Genomic DNA, 21,123 nt, shown 5'->3' on the forward strand with positions numbered 1-21,123 from the left:
TGGGTGTGTGTGTGTGTGTGTGTGTGTGTGTGTGTGTGTGTGTGTGTGTGTGTGTGTGTGTGTGTGTGTGTGTGTGTGTGTGTGTGTGTGTGTGTGTGTGTGTGTGTGTGTGTGTGTGTGTGTGTAAATCTACACTCACAATAAAACAAAGGGTGCGCTTTAACGGCGCCTGACGTCATAACCATGCGCCTCAGACGCGCACATGATTTGACGCACTGTCCTGTTGTAAACTGGGCTAGTGTCGTGTATTGTGTATTTATGTAGGTCATTAACTGACTTTTACACGTTCATACCGCTCGGTAGTTCAGATATTAAGTTTTCGTGCCGCTTCAGTCATGGCTTACACGCAGCTTTTGAAAGTCCTGCACAGGAAACTACACACAGCGTCGGTCCTTTCCGTGCACACATGTAAACTCACTCTGAGCCCGAACAGGACGGTGACAACACGGCTGGTCTCCAGAGAGGCTCTTTCTTCACCTGCCCTCAGGCTGCGGGGCTTTTCGCTGCACTGCACAGCCAGAAATCAGAAGAGCAGCCCCGAGGAGGGAGACAAGTCTGTGTCCAGGTATCAAAGTGGGAGCCCCAAGCTTTCAACGGCGCAAAAGGGTGAGCAAAACAAGCACACCTCACTGCGCGAGGACATTATAGGCAATGCAACTCTGCAACATTGAGTTAAAATAGAAATCTAATATGTCTGTATGTCTGTAAATTCAATAGATATATTGAATAATATATAATTCCATACAAAAAAATTATAGTTCAAAGCATGAACAGGAAAAAACAAGCGAGAATGAGACTACTGCAGCCTCTGTATAAACTTTTGCAAGCGTTCTTTAAACCGTTCCTCAAATAAATAGTCAATCAGGACAGTGAGGCGCCACTGTTTCTATATCTGTTGAGCTCATAATAATCTGTACATACATGTTTTTGCAGTGTGTTTAACAGTTTTTAAGTTAATCTAATCACCTCTATGTCATTTATACATAATTTTGGTCTTACTGGCTTATTCCTTCACTGTTATTTGTATTATTTATGCAGGATTTCCCCTTTAACCCAAATACACATTTCTCTCAATGGATTGATATAAACAGAAGTTGAATGTTATAAATGTCCAATAACAACCATCTCTGTCTTGCAGTGAAGGAAGCTGGCAAAGACTCTGTCTACTTAATAGTTGTGCTCGTTGGTTTTGGAGTGACAGGTGAGTCCAGCTGGAAGATTTCAAGAGCTGAGCTGCCGTTACTAACATGCCAATTTATCATTTCCTCAAGTCCAATAGTAAATATGAGCGCTTATGTTGTGTTTGCTAGGGGCACTTTTATACGTGGTGTTCCAGGAGCTGTTTTCTTCCACAAGTCCAAATAAAGTCTACAGTAAAGCATTTGATAAAGTAAAGTCACATCCAGAGGTGAGAATGACATGAAATGTTGTTTCTTTTTTGTAAAAACATATCCTTGGAAATGTATGACATGTTGTGTAATGGATTCTATGTGCTTCCAGTATTCTAATGGTTGACTGCAAATCTTGAGGGTGTTTTAAATGTATTTTTGCATATCCGTTTGATTTAAAATGCAGGTGATTGGTGCATTTGGAGAGCCACTGAAGTGTTATGGCGAGACGACGCGTCGAGGAAGGAGGCAGCAAGTCAGGTGAGCACTTTGCAGAGATCACCAGACGGCTTGTATCAGTTCATTCCAGTGACAAAGCACATGTCGTTCCTTGCTACAAATTACAAATGAATAGCCAAAACTACTTCTGAGAAATCTCGCCTCAACTCATGTTAAAGAATAAAACTGTAAATGGAGCGAAATGGCTAGAGTCATTAGCTAATTTCCGTAACACCTATGGTATCTATCACTTTGTCTTGCTTTTGGTGAGTCAGACCTGTCATTAACTAAATTATCCAGCATTTAGGTTTATTATATTGTACAAACAAACAGAAGTAGCATCAGTGACGACCGTTAATGCCACCAAACACACAGCTTTACTTGGGTTCTGTTTCATGAATGTGCTTTGATTATTCACTGAACCGGCGGCTATACTTCAATTCTACCACTAAGTGTCACTGTTTGTCATTGAATTAAAACCTTGACACTTTGAACCCATCGGTCTATCTTTCGTACTGCTTCATTCAGCTGCAGGAAGTGCTGATACCATTTGAATATTGGTGCAGGAAGGGTCGCCCATTCATCACAGTGCGAACACAGAGAGATAGTCAACTATACACACTCACAAGAACCACTAATCAGCCTCAAATGCTGGGAGGAAACTGGAGTACTGGAGTACAAATTCTACCCAGAAAGTCCCCTAAAACTTGAACTAATGACCTCCTCACTGTGAGGTAACTAGTAATCACTACATTCCCTGGTTTGAATATTTTTCTTATATGAAAAAGGTGCTTGAAGAGGCCACAGTTCCCTTACCTTTGGTTACTGTAATACACCAGCCCTGGGTAGCAACTGAATTACCACAAACCTTCATTTCTTGTGTTGTGTAATTCTCTTGTGTAAATCTGATCTTTTTTTTTTTCTTTTTCTTTTTTTTTACTGATTTGTGTATTTATTTGTGTATTTATTCCTTAGTCATTTGGAATACCTGAAGGACGGACTGAAGCACATGAGACTTAAGTTTTACATTGAAGGCTCTGAGCCGGGCCTCAAAGGAATTGTGCATTCAGAGTCAAAGGAGGTGAGTATATGTCCAATTCAAAATGCCTTTTATTTTTTTTTAATAATTCAAAATTTAACAAGCCAGTTGAAGCAGCTTTTTTCCAAATAATACAATTTTAGTCATCATAAATCTGAATTTTTCTTTTTTAATCTGAAAGTAAATTTGTGCGCCATAGATACTACACCATGGATATGTTATTGTCTGATTATTGAGATGACTGTTAATCAATCAACGTTTTATTTTTATAGAATCCTGAAACTGGCAAATATGAGTTTCGTTACATATTTGTGGAGATGGACGTCTATCCCAAAAGGACCATCGTCGTGGAAGACAACCGATCGAAAATATTGTCAGATATTTCTCTTCTGTGACTCCACAAGCTGAAAATGTCAGGAGTTATATTGAGCAAAAAAGGAATACAGTATTTTGATTCCATCCCAATATCATGAAAGAAAAAATAGGGCTGAGATGAACTTTGAAACCACAGTGTACTGCTCAGCAATCAAAAGACATAAACTATTAATTTGTGAATTCTAAATCTTGTGTGGTTTTATTTGCTTGTTTGTTTACTGGGAAAAACATTGAGATAATTTGGATGATTATAAATGGCAATAAAGAATACATTTTTGTCATCTGCAGAGGAACACGTTCAATTTGAAATAGCATCTGTGTTTATATCTGGACACCGTTTGGGGATGTTTTCTGTAGTCGTTTGTTCTGTTTTGTTGAGTTGTTTGGCATATTTTTTGGGGGCTTTAAAACTCTTTCATGGAATACACAATTGTTTCCTAATGCACAAGTCCAGTTTGACTCATGGATCAATGTCTTGCATTACTGTACAAAGTCCACTAGGTGGAAGCAAATCATTGAAAGATGGATCATTTGTTATGCATTTCATTCTGGTTTTATAAGAATATAAATTGTGACTCTCTGGGAAACACTTTTTAATGTTTCTCTTCTATCAAATGCATTTGATAGATCTAATCAAGAGACAAGGTTTTTCAGTACACTAAATTGAAATGGCATTTTAGGAAACTTGTTGTTTTCTTAAATAACCATTTTTTTTCCGGATCTATATTCTATGCGTAAAATGTTGATGTACTCTATTTTGATTGTTTAAATTGTCTTTTGAACTTTTGGTACCTTAAAGTCCGGCTCGGAAAATTATAAATTAAATAAAAAAACCTGAAAAAACGAACTTTATTTTTTATTTTTATTTATTTTTTAATTCACCTTGCTATTGAGAGATATGTGTAAAAAAAAAAAAGAGTTTGTTCGTTTGATTTTATTATATTTCAACTCTGACATACCGCGTTTTGAATCGGGAGCTGTTGAAGGAGGTAGCCATTTTTACATGTTTCCGTGAAGGCAGCACAGCCATGAGCACCGCCCACTGTGTGAACAACAGAGATGAGCTAGCTCAGTTTGCTAAAACTCTCCAGGGCTACTTTACTTATTTCCTCAATGTAAACTCTGAGAGGAGCCCATTGAGTGACTGTCCAGTGAGCTTGTATACGGTACCAATAAGGTTTGTTGGTAAAGCTTTCCCGCTAAAGACGTTGTTGAGTTGGCGGCGGGTGTAAATAGTGTAGCGGTTCTTGTTGTTGTGGCCTGCTACATGTTAGCTTAGCCGAGCTAGCCTCAGCAGACACCTGGAGCAAAAAAAAAAAAAAAAAAGTCAGAAATGGATCACCTGGACAGCTAATCCAGAAGACACTTCTGTCGCCGATAAGTAAGTTCACCACGTTTTTGCTGTATTTGTAAATGTGAAGTTAGAGGGTAACTTTATTAGCTGTCGTGTGCTACTTGCCATCTGTTTTAAGTTAAAGTGCTTTTTTTTTTTTTTTTCCAGCTCTGATGGTTAAATGCTCCGAGATTTTGTGACTGAGTCAGAATTCGATTATTAGTGGGCTATCGTAAAACGATTCGCACACAATATTCCTATTCTGTATCCATTTAATCTTCCTCCATATTTATTCTGTTTTTGACAACATTTCTGCGCCCAAGTACTAAAAAGTTACATCAAATTGTAGCTGGATCGAGGCCAGATTAAGGAGTTTTATTAGCAATTTGCCTCTTTTTTTCTTTCTTTTGAAAAGTACTTTAGAAATCATCATACAAAGTGAAGATGAATCTCTCTCCCCGAGTGTGACATACCCAGCATTCTCTGGAGGTTTACGTTGCAGTTTAAAGGGGAACTTTATTTCATGTATAGTTTTCATCTATTTATTGATTTTGATTGATTCAAATGTTTACCATTGAACAGAATCAATGATGCAAACGACGCAACGGTCGCCCAAGTAAGGTCATATGATTCAGTGTTAACAAGGAAATGAATTAAATCGAAAGCATTTAGTCAGAAACCGTCAAAAGCAAATAGATATTATATTCACAGAGTTCAGGATAATAACAACTGTGAAACAGCCATTGTTAATGAGCACATGTCTCCCTGTTATATAATAAGCCAGAACGTTGCCAGACTTGTGAAACAGTGGTAAGAACTGACCCTTATTATTTCTGGATAATGTCTATTAAATAAATTCCATGAAGAATGTATGTCTTCAAATAAGAATCATAGGGTCGTTACAGTTTATAATGGATGTGGGTTGCAAAGAGCATGCCACTCTTGCTTTTACTCCCACGTTATTATAAAGACAGAAATGTTTTAAGTTCATTTTCAGCCCACTGGTAATTACCAACACACTCGAACTCGGAAAACACTCATACATAGAAACATATGTATGACACACACACACACACACACACACTGGTCTGTCCAATCTTACATTTCATTGAGCGGCATGTATTTGTAGATGTGAATGTTAAAAACCTACAACAGAGTGTGTGTTTCTCAATTCCAGTATGCAACATCCAAGAGTTTATTTTGCTTAATTTGTTGATGGGAACTCTTTCCTGTTTTTAGGTGAAGTTGTGTTTTTGGCCAAGTTATTCCTCAGCTATGAGACTCTCTTCCCAGTGACTGACATCTCATAGAAATGGAGCTGTACTGGTACATGTGAGTATAACTCAAGTTTCAAAATTACAACCTCTTGTATGAGTTATTTCAAACCAATGCTCAATCTGATGGTTTCACCTCATTTTTGTTGTCCCCCCCTTTACAGAGTTGTTATCATCTTCATCATCATAAAGATATTCTTCTATGTGTGCTGGTACCGGTCAAGACAGAGGCAGCTGGCAGCATACCTGAGCAACCCACGCAATGCCCAGATAGTGATTGTAGGAGGAAGGGCCTATCTTCATCAGATGTGTGAGAGACAGAGTGTAAGTGCTGATCCCCGCGTGCACCAAAACACTAAAGTGTCTTGCATCCGAAATGTATAATGCGGCAGTCAGCTGCTGAAGTGGTTTTGTCCCTCCAGGGTATATCTTTATTATTGTTGTGCCTGAGTGTACACAGATTCAAGGGCTTTTGTTATTAAGAAGGTCTCTTTACGTTAGCTGAGAGACTTGTGGATGTTACACTGAGTGAAAAGAGAGGCACTTGAGTCAGGTCACGGCCGTGCTGTTTTTTTTTTTGTTTGTTTTTTTTGCTTGGGAGTTTTTGCTACTGGTTTTTAGACTTTCACATTTACTCAAGTCGGCTACGTTTCACTTTGACTGATATAGTGAATAACTCTGTGGTCATGTCTTGATACATTCAGCTCTATGGTTTGCCTGAGTTTGTGCCTTTCCGTTGGGTTTGACCTCACTGACACAGGCCGGCCATTGCAGGTCACATGTGGGCAGTGCTGTAAGTGCACCGTTATTTCTTGTAAAATTCCTTCCATGCATGTGAGTACTTTGCTGTGCAAATATCGCAAGTAAGAACCAGAGACAAGAAGGCTTGGACGTCTGGTCTTACAGACACCAATGTGTCCCTTTTTTTTCAAGGGCGTCTTTACTTTTGGGAGATCTGAAGTAGCCTTGTGTTTCCCGAAGAAATATATAAAAGACAACTGCAGTCTCTTCTGAAGTTTCACTTGCTTGAGAATGCGATACGTTTGTGGTTTGTTTGAGCGTGGTATGACCTTCATAGATATCTATTTGTTCGGTTCGCAGGCTCTAACATGTGCTGTTCATACGCGTTTTGGAATTGGCACTAAAATGCAACATTTGTTTTACTCCCTTCAAATGCCTTGTGAGTGTCATTTTGTAATTGTCTTCAATTATGTATCCACACTAGTGATGTTCCCTCTCATCATTAGCTTTTTCAGTTTTCTAGCTTAAGCCACACATTCAAACATCATATTTGTGCTTCCCTCCGGGTCTTTAAACTTTACTGCCTCTAAAACACCTGGAAGCAATCTCCATGACTCAGAACCTTCCCAAAATATTTAGTGAATTATATAAAATGGGTTTCTTTCCTGCCCATTTCATCTACTCCTTCAGAGTTCTTTCAAAAAGTCCTGCATTAATGTCAGAGGTAGAAACTGGTGTTTCTCAGAGGATTGTGTGAAATAGATGTCTACTTCAAAAAGTGCCATTTAAACTTTTCTTCCGCAAACTTTGAGCTTTTTTCTGTCCTTGTGGTACCGACATATACCAGCCACAGACAGTAATATTTTTATCTCTCTTTAGAGTATTTGTGCAACAGGAAATGCCCCATTTAGATGAAACTATATTAATCAGTGGTGCGACTGAAAAGGTCTTGGATTTCCCCGGAACCGTTGTGACATCCTGTGTGCTTTTCAAACCGTTGATCAGATTTGAGGAGATGATACCGTCCAGCTTAAGGTCACCTTTCTTGTAACTTCAAAAGTTACCTTTGTAATAAATCGGCCCCCAATCCCTTTTAGCTGTTTAGCTTTTTATCTTTCTTTTTTCTTCAAAACTGTCTCCTTGTTTCACGACTCTTAGGCCCATTTCTCAGCACTGTGCCTCCATTTTTCTTCTTTTGTTTCTTCCTCTCCCCTTTGCCCCCTGTGCCATCTTGAGTGGATAATGCTCCCTGTTTAGATTTTAATGGAATGTGCAGCATGTAGGCTGCCCGGTCATCCATAACCCGGCACCCTGAACATTTTCTGGTGAAATGCCAAGACAATGTGGCTCCTGGGCTCAAATGATGTAGTATCACTTGCTTGTGCACTGACTTATTCACAGCTACCAGTATAACCATGAGGAGAAAAAAAAAGGTTTGATAGATTGTGGTGGAGAGAAATGAATATAGTTAATAATTTATAGGATACAGGGCTTTGTTTTAATTGGTTTTGGTCCACTTACTTCTCTGGCTTTTCCTTTTCTTTTTTTTTTTAGATGGTAACTGGGCAATTCAGTAATGTTTGAGTACAACATGTGTTAGATTCAAGGATCCTGTTTGATTTTGCTCGAACATGTCACACTTATGTGTCTTTACAATCTATTAGCAGGTATTCCTGCAGTAATTACCTTCAATTTGTCATGCTCTGTCTGTGTGGCCTCATTCCTCATCATCTCCTACAGCACCCACAACAACAGGATGGCAAATTAGAGTTCATTAAGACGTCCGTCCTCAAGGTCACCAAGTCTGTCTTCACTGATCCACTCCATCTGTACGGGCCTTCTTTACGTCACAAAGCTAACTTAGCGTATAATTCTAAAAGTGACGTGTGCAATGCAAGTCATTGTGCCAATGTCCAAGTCTACCTGAGCAAGTTTAGCAACATTTAAATCTGGACACACTGAACACATCGGTTCAACACAGCTGCACTTTATTTAATTCCTCACAGGTGTGTAACAAATATATATAAACCAAGCGGTGTGTGAACGAGTGGGAAGGCAATGGAACGGTGACTCACTAACGAGTGGAGGAAGTGAAGTGTTGAGTCAAGTGCAAAAGAGGTGAAGGAGAGAGTGCAGGCAGGCTGGAGTGGATGGAGGCGAAGTGTCGAGGCTGATGTGACGGACTGATAAGAGTGAACTGGAAGTCTCACAAGACGGTGGTGAGATTGGCAATGATAGTAACAATGGCCTGTCTAAAGTAGCAGAGCTTTTCTTCGGGAGTGAGAAGAATTGTCAGACTTAAAAATGAAGAGATCAGAGAGAAAGCAAGAGAGACCAGGTTGAAACGTTTTGTACATGTGCTGAGAACTACTAGATATATTGGAGATGGAGCTGCCAGGCGTTAAGAGAATGGAAAGACTTCATAAGATTTATGGATTGAGTGGAAGTGGACATAGAGAAGACGGGAGATGAAGTGAGACGGAGACGATCAGAAAGGAATTGCCGAAAGAGGTTGGAAAATGTCTCCCATTCCTTTTGACAAATACTCTCACCTGCCGCCACATTGGATGCGCCTTGGTTGTGCTTGATTAGAACACACTTGACCTTCAGAGTTGCTTTCAGCCACAAAATGTTGATGTCCTCTGAGATTTTAGTTCCCATTGTCAGCCTCTCACAGTCGCTGTGGATTTTCCAGCTGCTCATCCATGATATGAATATATTTTCCCCCAATGTTGATTTGTTGCGTTGATCCTTGGCAATTGTGGAGACTTGTTCAATCCTGCAAAGCTATTGTCGTCATATTTCAAGAAACCACAATGAGATGATTGAGGCTTTAGAATGCGGTGCGTTATCCTGCTGGAAGCAGCAATAGGAAACTTGTTACACTGTGGTCATTAAAGGATAGATATGGTCAGCAACAAAAACAAAAAAAGTCCTTGGTGTGCCAAGAAAATATCTCCCACATCATTACACCACCACCAGCTGTGTGAACCACAGCAGGATGGATGCATCCATTTTTTCAACTTGTTTCGACCAATTTCCAATCCAGTGATATGAGTGTAGCAGCAGAAGCGGAGACTCCAGAGAGCAAAACAAAACCACTTTAAAAATGGTGTACTTCATACCTTATAACACTTCGTTATTTAAATGATTATATTTCCATCATCGTTTTTAAAAAAAGGCAAAAGTTTTTAAAACTTCTGCTGCTCTCTGGGTAAATTCTCCAGTTGGACCTCTGATAGATGAAGAGTTTGTGAAATACTCAAACTGGGTCATCTGGCATCAAAACCACGTGGTGTTCAAAGTCCCTGAAATCACCTTTATTCTCCATTTTGATGCTCGCTTTACCTTCACGCAGGTCATTGTAGCCGTGTGTAAACGCCTAAATAAATTAGATTGCTTAATGTTGTTGCTTAGAAGTGCATGTTACATTTGTGTAGGCATAAAGAATTACCTTAATAATGTTCAGAAAAACCTAACAGACCCTGACACAGATGTGAGGGCAGGGTTTTGCTTCTACATAGAAATGCGTCTTTTACACATTCGCCAACACTTCATCTCAAGGCCAACACATTCATGAGCTTTCTATTGAACCACGTAAACAATGCTGTGTTGAACGCGACGGTGACGACTGTCTGTGCATTAACGTGGAAGAGACACTCGCGCTGCAGTTGGCACCACTTGGAGCCGATTGTTCATTAAAGCACCGAGAGTTTTCCCAGAGCCTCAGAGAACAGTCCTGATGGTTCATGTCTTCATCTAGTTTTTCTCCCACGATCTGTCTGTTGACAAAACTAAGTCCGATTTGTCAGAGCGCCCATGTGTGCTTGTCATCGTGTGGGTTGCGTTATTCATCAACCCACCTATTAATACCGAAGCAACGTCCGGCTTTTTTCCTTTTTTAGAGTCGCGCTTGTGATTACATCATTTTCAGGGAGTTGCGACCTTCCAAGTCATCTGAGAGGTGTTCACACGAAGAGCCTGCAAACCATTGGATTGAATTTACAGAATAATGTTGCCATTCAGTTGATATGACGTTATTCCAAAGTCTTCAGATCAGTTTTTTAGAAGAAATGAAATTTTCATACTGCCGAAATGAAAAACGTACTACCACTTTATTATTGTGATGAAATCGCAAACGTCTTTGAGAGCTTGATGGAGATTGTGTGACTAGCTCACGAGGTTGATCGGATGTTGGGCAACTCGTATACAGGGGTGTACGAGTTTGTCTTGACGAAAACATCCGTCTCATCCCTTGTTGCTCTTTGTTTGTTCGGTGTTGTCTTTACACTTGTTTGCCCGTATTGGCCTGAAGCAAATAGCTTGAATAAAGTTTTTTTTAAAGGAGCAGATTCACAGATCCGGTGTCGTACAACCAGCAGAACCATCACGTGCATGTGTGTACAGTAAAACCAGCCAAGTCAGTATTTTAATAGTGTTAGCAGTGTATACTTTGTAGATTTGTCTTTTATTTGAATTTTTATTTTTTTTCGTGTTTGCACAACTGTGTGTGTTCACTTGTTTTTGTGCTTCTGCTTTTCTGTGTATGGTACTTTTCTTTCCTTTTTTGTCCGTTCTTTTCTTATTTTGTTTTTGTTTTTGACCTTGGGTGTCCCGAAATGCACTTTGAATAAAAATGTATTATTATTATTCTAATCATCTTTGACTCACTGCACATTTTGTTTTCTTTGTAGCAAACATCTGTGTGGCCGAGTTGGTATGGTGTCCAAGATGATCTGTCCATAGAGGAGCCCTCCACGGCCCTGCCGCCAGCTGCGTCTTTTTCCCACCTGGACATGCCGCCGCCATACGAGGCCGTCTCTGGAGGTACCGTGAACACGTTTTGCTTCGTTACTCATCAAACTGATCTTAGTCCGAACCAGGAAGTCTTCTTCTTTCTCTTAACTTTCCCTCTTTTACTTCTTCATTCCTAACTTCCTTTATGCTTAGTAGACATATGTTGTTCTCGCACTGGTCTGTCTACACACTAATTCTGGCCTCAGTGGTCTGTGAGGCTCTTAAACACCTCAAATTGTCCCACAGTTAATCATTGTGAACTTCTCCATTTAGTTTCCCCTTCTAATCTCAGCCCTGTCCCCATGGCTTCCATATTGGATGAAATGAATGCAGAGTCCAGAAAAAAAATAATCATTGTGTGTTCTCTTATTGGCATGTAATATCAAATAGAAATGAGTTTTATGTCAGACATTTATTTGATGCGAGAGCTTAACTTGTAAATCCTTATATCGCTGATGCTAAAAGTTCAGTGTCACATTAGGTGTCCTGACACTTCACCACAGCTTGATGTGAATTCTGTTTGTCGCATTTACATCTGCTCACTCGCACTGTGATTGACACAATCATAGGAAAGTCCAGCGCCTAAATACTCTGCTGGTTAATTGGTTGTGAGATGTAGTGCCGGGCACTACGTGGGAAAATTGTTTGGTGGGTTTTATTTTTCGCTATAAGTAACTGAAAAGGGGAAGAGAACTAACTGCCTCTTCCTCTTCTGCTGAACAGTGTCGACTGGAGGCTTGTGAGAAATGTTGAGAAGACAGAGAGTAACGTTGACCTATGGCAGCTCTTTGAGTTGCCGTTGCTGCATTTCTGTACCTGTTCTCGAAGTGATGTGTAGGTGAATAGCGTAGGAGATGAACGCGAACTTTGGCTCTGCATCAGAGCTCTGAACACACAGGAAGTTGAAAGATGCCCAGTTTACAAGTGCAGGGGGGGCGGGGGTTATTTAGTCTCTTGTGTCTTTTTTTAACAGCATTAACATGCATGCTTACGTGCACACAAGCTGCTTTTTCTTTAAGAAGGCAGAGTACATGATATCAGGCCTTAATCAAATTGAAAGCCTACTCCTCGGGGGGGTTGTTGGTATACAGCAGTCCTATATCTACAGCTCATGTGATGCTTAAGGCTGGCGTTAACTCATATGCACTTCATAGCAAAACTAGTGAGAAAAAAATGGGTTCTTTATAAGTTCATAAATCATCGGCCCATTTTCTCTTGCTTATGTCTTTTCCACTTGTCGAATTCCCTTATTTCGTATTGTCACTTTTCTTATTTCGAGTTCTACCTCGAATCAATCAGATGTTCTTTCTTTTTCTTTGAATGTGCTCTCAATATGATCCGCCCTCTGAATCTTTATATTGACTAGAGATCTGCTATTTCTTTTATAATCCTTTATCGGTTCATAAAAAGGTCACAGACTGAGGTGGCCGCTGACTTTGTCAAGTCTCAAAGCGTATTCGCTTGCAAAAGACATCTCATTTGATCTGAAGTGCACCTTCAGTGTGACAGCAGGATGTGGTTATAGACGATGGAAATGGTGACATTTTACCACTAATGTTATTAGACAGTGCTGCAGCTTCCATCTCGCCCGCACATCGGATCATTTTTCCTATCGTAGACATCAGCAGGGTTTTTCAGAGATGCTATAATAGAACTAATATAATTGTGCTGAAAAAATTGAGGAGGTAAAGGTTGGTTTTGGAGTGATACAAACATGTCGGTGCTTTTCATTTGCTAACATGTCCCTGATGTCATTGTGGCTCTATTTTTTTGTGCAAATAAAACTGTGGTAATTTGATGTGTGGCTGAGTCACAACAAGTGGGCTGTAAATTGGACTGCTTTGTCTCCAGATGTTTCTGAAAAAGCTTTTCCTTTCACGGTATCGTAGAAATGCACAGTGAATCATAAAATATCATGTGAGGGAAAACTCATCACACATTATTGTGCTTGTGTTGTTAGAACATTAGAAGTTCATTTCAATTAGGAGAATAAAAACTATAGAACATCATGGCATGAATTTAGATTTTTTTTTTTAAACAATATTTTAATAAACGAAATGAACTTTTACGACAAACATGACAGAAAATACAACCCTGACAAGTCCTCGGATAAAGACGAGGTGAAGGAGGGGGGTGATATCTCAGAATTCAGGTGTTACATGACAAAATGCATTGTTTAGGCAGAAAAAAGACAGGACCTTCAAGACCGAATTGCAGAGATGCCACTTTATAGCAAAGTACCCTTTGTGTGCCCGGTCTGCTATGCCATTTGGGAGGTGATTTAGGATTAGTGCCCACAACTTATCAAAGAGCTTTTCATTTCCTTGCAGTCTTGAACTGAAACGCTCCATTGGCAGGACCTTGACAATCTCCCCGTACCGCCGGTTGATTGATTTAGCCAACTGGAAAAGAGCACGTCTTCCCTTCTGGAAGAGAAAGTTTATGAGAGAGTTTTTGCTTGGTATTTAAAAAAACAGAGAAGGGCCCTCACCAGATTTGGATACTATTTCAAATTTTTATGTTTTAACTATCAAACGACGTCTTCACACAGCCGATTGTTTTCTGCTTCCCTTCCAGAGGACGATCTGAAGCCCCCTCCTTACAGCGAGTGTGCTCAAGGTGACGAAGCCGACGCCCCCCGTCCATCCCATCACACTCCTCTTATACCGGAGGGAGGAGACTCCATTAGCGTAAACGAAGCCCCGCCCCCTTACACTCCTTCTCCCCCGGCGCGGGTCGGTCAGCGCGGCGGCCCGGCCGGCCACAGCGAGGGCCAGCCCGAGAGCAGGTCCACTTAATCAGCCAGTTTGCCTTTTCCATGCACTGCCTTTCTACATCCAACCTCAGTGATCGTTGCCAGCCTGACTCTCGTCACGAGACCAGATGTTTATTTGGGTGTTTTGTGTGTGTGCGCGTTTATGTCCGCGCGTGTGTGTCTATCAGGGTTTTTTTTTTTTTTTTTTTTTTTTTTTTTTTTTTTTTTTTTTAAAGTATCAAGTTGTTTTTCTATTTTTTATTGTTCAAAGAAATGGTCATCTGATGAGCTTGGCAATAAGGGATGACAACAACACGCCTGTGTGCCTCAGTCAGGACCGCACAGCCTGCTTCCCGGCACAGATTACCACGATTACCTTGACCTCTCCGCTCCAAGAGAATCGGTCGCATACTGATAAGAAGAAACACTTTTAGATGTACTACATTATGTGAAATTATCTCTTGCCGTACATCTGTAGCCACTTCCTTCTGCAGATTCATTTTTAGAGCAAGATTGGAGAAACTAGTCGGGTTGTCAGTTTTTGTTCCTGTGAGTTTGCGGCGTGGCGTCTGAGATAGCACAGTGAGCCTGAGTGTTTCACATCCAGGTTGAATTGCCAGGTTGTGGGGATTTAAAGCAGAATAAATTTCATCCTAACTTTTTCAACATTGTAAAAAACAAATACACTTTATAATCGAGTCACGGCCAAAATATTGTATTTGGCCTCATGAGTCTCAGCTATTATCACCATCAAAATAATTCAAAATCAACTGCTAAACTCAGCACTTACCATCACGTACTGCAGCTTCTTCAGTGTAGCCTGATCCTCTTTGCAGCTTCACTTCTCTTCATGTCTTTTCAGAGTTTTTAATATTCAGCGTGAGATTGAATCTGGTGGTTTCTGAACACAATTTTCAATTATAATGTTTTCACACTGTGTGCAAATCTTTATTTCATAAGTCTGTAAAAAGCCCTTGGATATTTAATTGGATATCTAATTTGTAGTTTCGCATTTAAAGCTAGGTCTGAAATATCACATTTCCCTACTAGATTGCAAAGAATTTGCTGCAGTGTTGATGTGCAAACTTCTCCAGCACTTTTTTATCAAGCGTGTGTATCGACTTTGTTTTGACCTCATTACTGCAGTTTCGCCTTGGATATGATATTTATAGTGTAAACAATCTAATTACATTCCGGGGCACCTTGCTATCAATTATGAATTTGCTCGACTTCAGGCAGAGTACTCAGTGCATCACTTTCACTACACTTGAGTACAACGTGATAATGGGTGAACTAATTGTCCCGGACAATTAACCCATCACCGTAACTGGTTATGTTTGAATATAGCCTTTTGAATATAGCGTTGAGGGTTTACTGAGACATTCGGCGATTCACAAGACGCTGAGATGAGCGAATGGAAGTGAGTGCAGACGTCCGAAAAGGAACAAATGGATGAAATAAATGAACTTATGTTGATTAACACCTGAATTGGATGCTGCTTAAAGACGCTTTGGGATTATATGATATCTTAAGGAGTAATTCCAGCTGTGAGATAATCGTGATTTGTTGTTTGAATTTTAAGATTTAGCTTGATTTGATTAAATAATCTTGTAAAGAAAGAAAACTTTAACAGTCGTGGAAGAAACCTTTCAGGGCTAGGAGCAAAGACTCCTCTTGAGCTGAGCTTGCAATTTTTGTGGCTTTTCCAGTCAAAGAAAACTCAGTTATTTGAGCTTTTTATTTTCCATTAACAGTTGCAACATGAAGACTAACCAAAAATGCAACAACAACATTCTCTGTTCTTTGTAATCTTTGTTAATCTGCCACCAGCTGGCAGAAGTCGGCCAATTTTCAGCTTTTTCTTCTTTTTTTTTTTTTTTTGTATTATCTTGTATAGTTTCCCCTTTGGGAATTTTCTTTATTGTGCTTTTTCCTCTCATCGCATTCAACATAACCTGGAAATAACACTGTAAGAAGATGCACCCCAATTAATCCATTCCCCTCGTTTGTTTAAGCAGCGCTAAAATCAGTGTTCTTTCTAACCCTGTGGGGAAACGAGAGAGAACTGAATGCTGTATAAATGTATTCTGGGTTTTGTAACGAGTATGAAAAATGCGGGGGGGTTGAAAATGTTTAAATATGCTGTGTTTTAATGGTGATCCTTTGTATTGTGATGACAAATCGTCCGTCACTGATGCCTTTTACCAAATTGTCCCTGTGGTTTTACAATCTTGAGAGACGCAGCAGAGAAGCTGCGTGAAACAAATCGAATGTAAGTTTGAACTCTCATCACTAGCATAGCATCAGCATGATGATGATGATGATGATGATGGACTTCCCAGACCACAGTGTTACAAGCTGCTTCTGTACTGTCCGTCCTGTTTGTTCACTTCCCGTTCATTCCTACAGTAGTCAACATATCAGATTTCTCCACTTTGTAGCTTTGTGGATTTTGTGGGAATTACTTTTTGTTTTTGTTTTTTTCTGGATCGCGATAAATACATCTTCTGAATTAAACTGTTGTTATATAATATTGCATGAATCCTTTTTGTGTTTACCAGTTTGCTGCAGAAAAGCATAAATACAGACACAAAGTTAGGTCTCGCTGGCAGGTTGTTTCTAAGTGTATATTAAGTAAAAGTTCAGGTAAAAAAAAAATACTTCACTGAAATTGAAATGATCCATTCTGAACCTCTTATAGTTAAAAATAAATAACAAAATCTAGACTACACAAAAAAAAAAAAGTAATCGGAGGAGTAGAGATCAGGCTGTTGGATTCCAGCAGTCGTTCAGGGCCAGCGTCTCATCTGAATATGCAGAACTCGACCTCCCCCGAGGAAGGGAAGGATTACTTTCTACAAGATTAATCAACTGATCTTGCATGCAAGGGAACTGGGTTGCTTTATACAACTTTGGGACAGTTGTAAATCTAGATATAGAAACTCTTTAAACTGCTCCTACTACTGGTTATAGTTTGATTTAATTGTTAGTGATGAGAAGGTGCTGTACAGCTGTGGTGAGCACATTCTACCGGGAAAACATTTCTTCATTTTTTTCTGGTGAGTCTTAACTTTTCCAGTTAATGCTGATGAACTCTTCTCCTGGGATGAGTTCAAGCCCCCTGTAACTCTATCTTGGATGAGAGCATTAATAGAGGGTGGATGTTATTCTCCTGTATGGGGAGATTAGTAATCATATTCTCATTACAAATTCATTATCATGAATAAATTACGTCATTATTAATTTTTTGTTGAGTTGTATAATAGAGTCAGTGAGGCTTCTTGTAAGAAAGAGATGAGTATTCATGTGCTGAATGCCAATTGAAAGCACTGTGCGTGGCTGTTAAAGGAAACTTGAGTAGGTGGCACACGCTCTCGGGGCGCACTGCTGCGAGTCTCATTTCCGTGCTCTTTTGGTTTTTGTGCCCACACAATGTCCATTGATACACTACATGGGCTGCCGTTTCCTCCCCCGTTCAGGAGTAGGGCACTTAGTCAATGGTAGCTGGGAGCTTTTGTACACTTATGGTAGCAGGAGTACACCGTGGACTTATAAGTCCAACGCTTTCTCTCACACCAATGCTCACTTTAACAGACAGTAATTTGCCTAGTAAGCATATCCGGGTCATCAGATCGAACCACTTCTTCATTGTGTCTTGTCAAGACTCCGAAGAGATTACTTTCCTCCTCAAAGAGACTGTGTCATAGTGTTTACTCAATGTGAGGGCTCAAACATGACCCGCCAGGTTCTCTCTCATGCGGGCCAGCTCTTGGGCCTGTAAAGAGGCTATTATAGGTGAACCTATAATTAGCATTAGAAGTGGTCGGCTGTGTTTGTCACACTGGAGACTCTGTGTCAAAACAGCCGTCGGGTTTTCACCGATTCCTGGAGAAAACAAGCGAGGCATGAGTGAAACAGATCAGCGGTGTGTCGTTTTTCCTTTTTGGTTTCGGAGGTCTACATGTTTTCAAGTATGTCTGCCTTTTTGTCCCCCTCGGACTCCCCTCACACGTTCCGCCCCTCACACGTTCCGCTTCACGCCTAGTTCCCTTGCAAAATGACAACGAAGCACACATCCAGTCCAACCGAAGCACTTCCAGGACCACAGGGACCATCGCCCTGCAGTTTTAGATCACGCGTCACGCGTTAACAACGCATATGTTTCAAAAGAATTGTCAGGCATTTGGTAATCTTTATCATGACTCGTTCATTCAAAGAGGGTTCTAAAATGTGATACCTCTTCTGCCTTGCATGTTTCAAGAAAGCTCTTTGCTTGTCTGCCCTCACTTCACGATCCTCCTCACGTCCCTTCTCCTTTCAGGCAGCTCCAGCCTCAGCATCTTTTTCCCAACAAAGCTATCATCTCTTTCGTATACCTGACCAAACCATCTACACCTTCTCTCTCTCTCTCTCGCTCTCGCTCTCACTCTCGCTCTCACTTTCCCTCCAACATGAGCTGTGCCTCTAATGTACTCATACATCCTCAACATCCTGGGCTCTGCCACCTCCATCTCTGCCCCATGTATTTCATTCAGTAGTATCATCTCTAAACTATTCAACACAGCTGGCCTTACTCTCCTGTAGACCCTCCTATTCACAGATTAGTTTTTTTATTATCCTGACACTAACTTAAAAAAAAAATAAAAAAAAGTGTCCTTCAGCCAAAAATAGCAATAAAAAATGTAAAGTTATTGCATCCTCTTTTCATGCTGTTAGAAAAAAAAAATCCCTTTTCAAGTGATTCCAGTGTGAGACAGACAGTTATTAAGAGAGGACACTCCCACTGCTATAAAAAAAAAAAAAAAAAAAAAAAAAAAAAACATGGCTTCCCAAGTCCATCTGCAGTCAATAAAAGGTCCCAGCAGTCTGGCATATTCAGATGAATCATGTGCATTTGATTTTTGTGAGTGTGTGTGCGAGAAACTCCTAATTTATGCTTGCCTTTGAAAGTGTCTTCTTGCTGAGCCACGCTACAGTGGTGCACACACACAGGGAGACGTTTAGCACTTGACAAAGATTAATTTCCGAAGATGCATGCTTAATTTGTTTCACCCCGACATCTGAGGCCTCAGTCTGCACACGACGTTTGAGCGGGAGAGATGATCACTCTCCCCAAAAGCAATCAAAGCCTCAATTTGACAAAATGAGCACTGTTTTGAGACTGAGATTAAAAAAATAAATGCATAAAAAAACAAAAAAAAACTGTGAGTCTGTAACGTACCACCAGAGGGCAGGCTTGCCCCATTGGCTGATGTTCCCCAAACGTTATTGAGCAGCCTGCACCTGTTGCTTTGTATCAAACAATGGAGCAGTGCTGCTGGCTGATATCACCACAGTCCAGATTGATGCGTTTTATCACAGATTTAAGTGACAGAAAAATGGCATTGACTTTTGTTCCGACGTTTTACACTTTTGATGGAAAAAATAATTGGGCTCGATCAAGATCAATTGTTGAGTCCCTCTTGTGGAATGTATGCTCAAGGACATTCATTTTTTATATCTTAGCCTCTCAGCTGCTGCATCTCAAAGCTGCATACAAATGAGCCTGGCTGGAGTTATTGAAAAATGAATTCATTCTTTATTACAGTCTTTTTTTTCTTTTTTTTTTTCAGAAAAACATTGTATTTAATGCCAATCGCATACATGCAACAAAAGGAAATGTTGTATTTTTAGAAGCAGTTGTTGTGTATAAAATGCTTCTAAACTGAAATCTGTCAAAAATATATACAGCTTTTTTTTTTTTTTCCATTGATTCGCATATCCATGGCTGAGAGTCTATCTTATGTGAGTTGTAAATAATGTTAGATAAGCACCATGTGTTTGTCACGTACTGGTTTGGCTTTTGAGTAATTGATGCTTTCAGGGGAAATCTTTGCATTTTAGGAAACAGGCAACGATCCATCATGTTTACGGCTTTACTAATCATTACATCTTGGTATAAACATCTGTATAATGGATATAGCCCAAAACACTATTCTCAAGGATATTCACTCCGCCGCTTTTCAAGATTATTGAGGTCTTGAAGGCCATTTGAGCAACTGAATAGATGGCTCAATTACCCACTGCCGACTGTCAAAGATGTATTACACATCCAAGCTGTGAAAAGAGGTGCTGTGGCGATCAGGTGACAAGCCTCTTCACCTGGTATGTATGAACGCAGTGGCCATGGAGGGGAAAAAATAACCACAGCTTCTGAAGCACGTTCCAGACATGGGCGAGGGCGGATAAGATGTCAGAAATACTCCTGTTCTTGATTTACCACCTTAAAAGAAAATAAATAAATAAATGAATAAGAAGTTTCATGTGAGCATACCCTTTTCGTGGGTCTAACCAAAAGTGTGATTTTACACTGTTTGAATTCACATCCCACTGCAGCCACAGTGTAGCATAACAGCCACAAGAGAAGGGACGCAGATGAGTTTTTCAGGTCATTTAACAGCTAACGGATTTCCTCCGTTCTCAGTCTGAACACCTTCGTTGCTTTTTATGGTAATGTCCTTTTTTTTTTTTTTTTTTTTTTTTAAATAAAAAAAGATTGTTAATTACAGCTGTAACGTCCTTTCACTACACGGAAAACAATGAAGATCTGCTTTCATTAGAATGTTTTAGCGAGACCAAGCAGCGTAAAGTTTATATATATTTAAGATATTATTTTGAATATCGTGGATGCACAGTGGGGAAGTGGTCAGCACTCTCATCTCACAGCAGGGGGAAGCTCGGTTCGAGTCCTGGCTTGGAGGCTTTATCTTTTTGTCTGCATTCTTCCCCGACGCGTGCGTTTTCCTTCCACAGTCGAAAACATTTCACATTTTTGAGATTGTTGTCCAGCCTGAACTTGATTTAAGTTATATAGAAGCTAGTTGGATCAAGGTTTGTCCAGACAGTAACCTACTTTGTCTCCGGTTAAGTACATTTCGTAACTAAATCATTCTTTTGGCTTTTTGGGCACACAGATAAAATCACTTCTAATATCACTTTGCTACTCTAAAAGATTTTTTTTCTGTTCCACAACTTCATTTTACTTCATTTAATCTTGTTCCTGGTTGTAGTTCAGATTGCATAATTGATGATTTCATAATAGAGCACAACACATAATAGCAGTTTGAGGGTTTTTTCTTGCCTTGTTATTCCCACGAGCTAATGGTGTTGCTTGAATGTCAAACTGAGAAGTTAGAACTTCAATGAATGTGGTAAAAATAGCC

General features: G+C 40.0%; 2 protein-coding genes across 2 annotated transcripts; both read left to right on the forward strand.

Annotated features, from left to right (window-relative positions):
* The first annotated feature begins 192 nt into the window (after positions 1–192).
* timm21 (translocase of inner mitochondrial membrane 21) lies at positions 193–3,858 on the forward strand. Its single transcript, XM_080489921.1, has 6 exons — positions 193–606; positions 1,139–1,201; positions 1,311–1,408; positions 1,576–1,649; positions 2,583–2,688; positions 2,919–3,858. The coding sequence occupies exons 1-6, from the start codon at positions 336–338 to the stop codon at positions 3,039–3,041; spliced, it is 735 nt and encodes a 244-aa protein (XP_080346047.1). The 5' UTR covers positions 193–335; the 3' UTR covers positions 3,042–3,858.
* A 187-nt stretch (positions 3,859–4,045) lies between these two features.
* On the forward strand, positions 4,046–16,449 carry LOC308125582 (uncharacterized protein). The gene is made up of 5 exons (XM_080489448.1): positions 4,046–4,402; positions 5,594–5,686; positions 5,793–5,952; positions 11,064–11,196; positions 13,744–16,449. Exons 2-5 carry the CDS (start codon positions 5,667–5,669, stop codon positions 13,962–13,964), a joined length of 534 nt encoding a protein of 177 aa, XP_080345574.1. The 5' UTR covers positions 4,046–4,402; positions 5,594–5,666; the 3' UTR covers positions 13,965–16,449.
* Positions 16,450–21,123: the final 4,674 nt, after the last annotated feature.

This window comes from Lipophrys pholis, assembly GCF_963383615.2.
Source record: "Lipophrys pholis genome assembly, chromosome: 20".
NCBI lineage: Eukaryota > Metazoa > Chordata > Actinopteri > Blenniiformes > Blenniidae > Lipophrys > Lipophrys pholis.

Coding starts and splice junctions, on each gene's coding strand:
- LOC308125582 (XM_080489448.1), top strand. CDS start 5,667: ATGGAGCTGTACTGGTACAT. Junction 5,687..5,792: donor ATGGAGCTGTACTGGTACAT/GTGAGTATAACT, acceptor CCCCCTTTACAG/AGTTGTTATCATCTTCATCA. Junction 11,197..13,743: donor ATACGAGGCCGTCTCTGGAG/GTACCGTGAACA, acceptor CTTCCCTTCCAG/AGGACGATCTGAAGCCCCCT.
- timm21 (XM_080489921.1), top strand. CDS start 336: ATGGCTTACACGCAGCTTTTGAAAGTCCTGCACAGGAAACTACACACA. Junction 1,409..1,575: donor AAGTAAAGTCACATCCAGAG/GTGAGAATGACA, acceptor TTTAAAATGCAG/GTGATTGGTGCATTTGGAGA. Junction 2,689..2,918: donor TGCATTCAGAGTCAAAGGAG/GTGAGTATATGT, acceptor TTATTTTTATAG/AATCCTGAAACTGGCAAATA.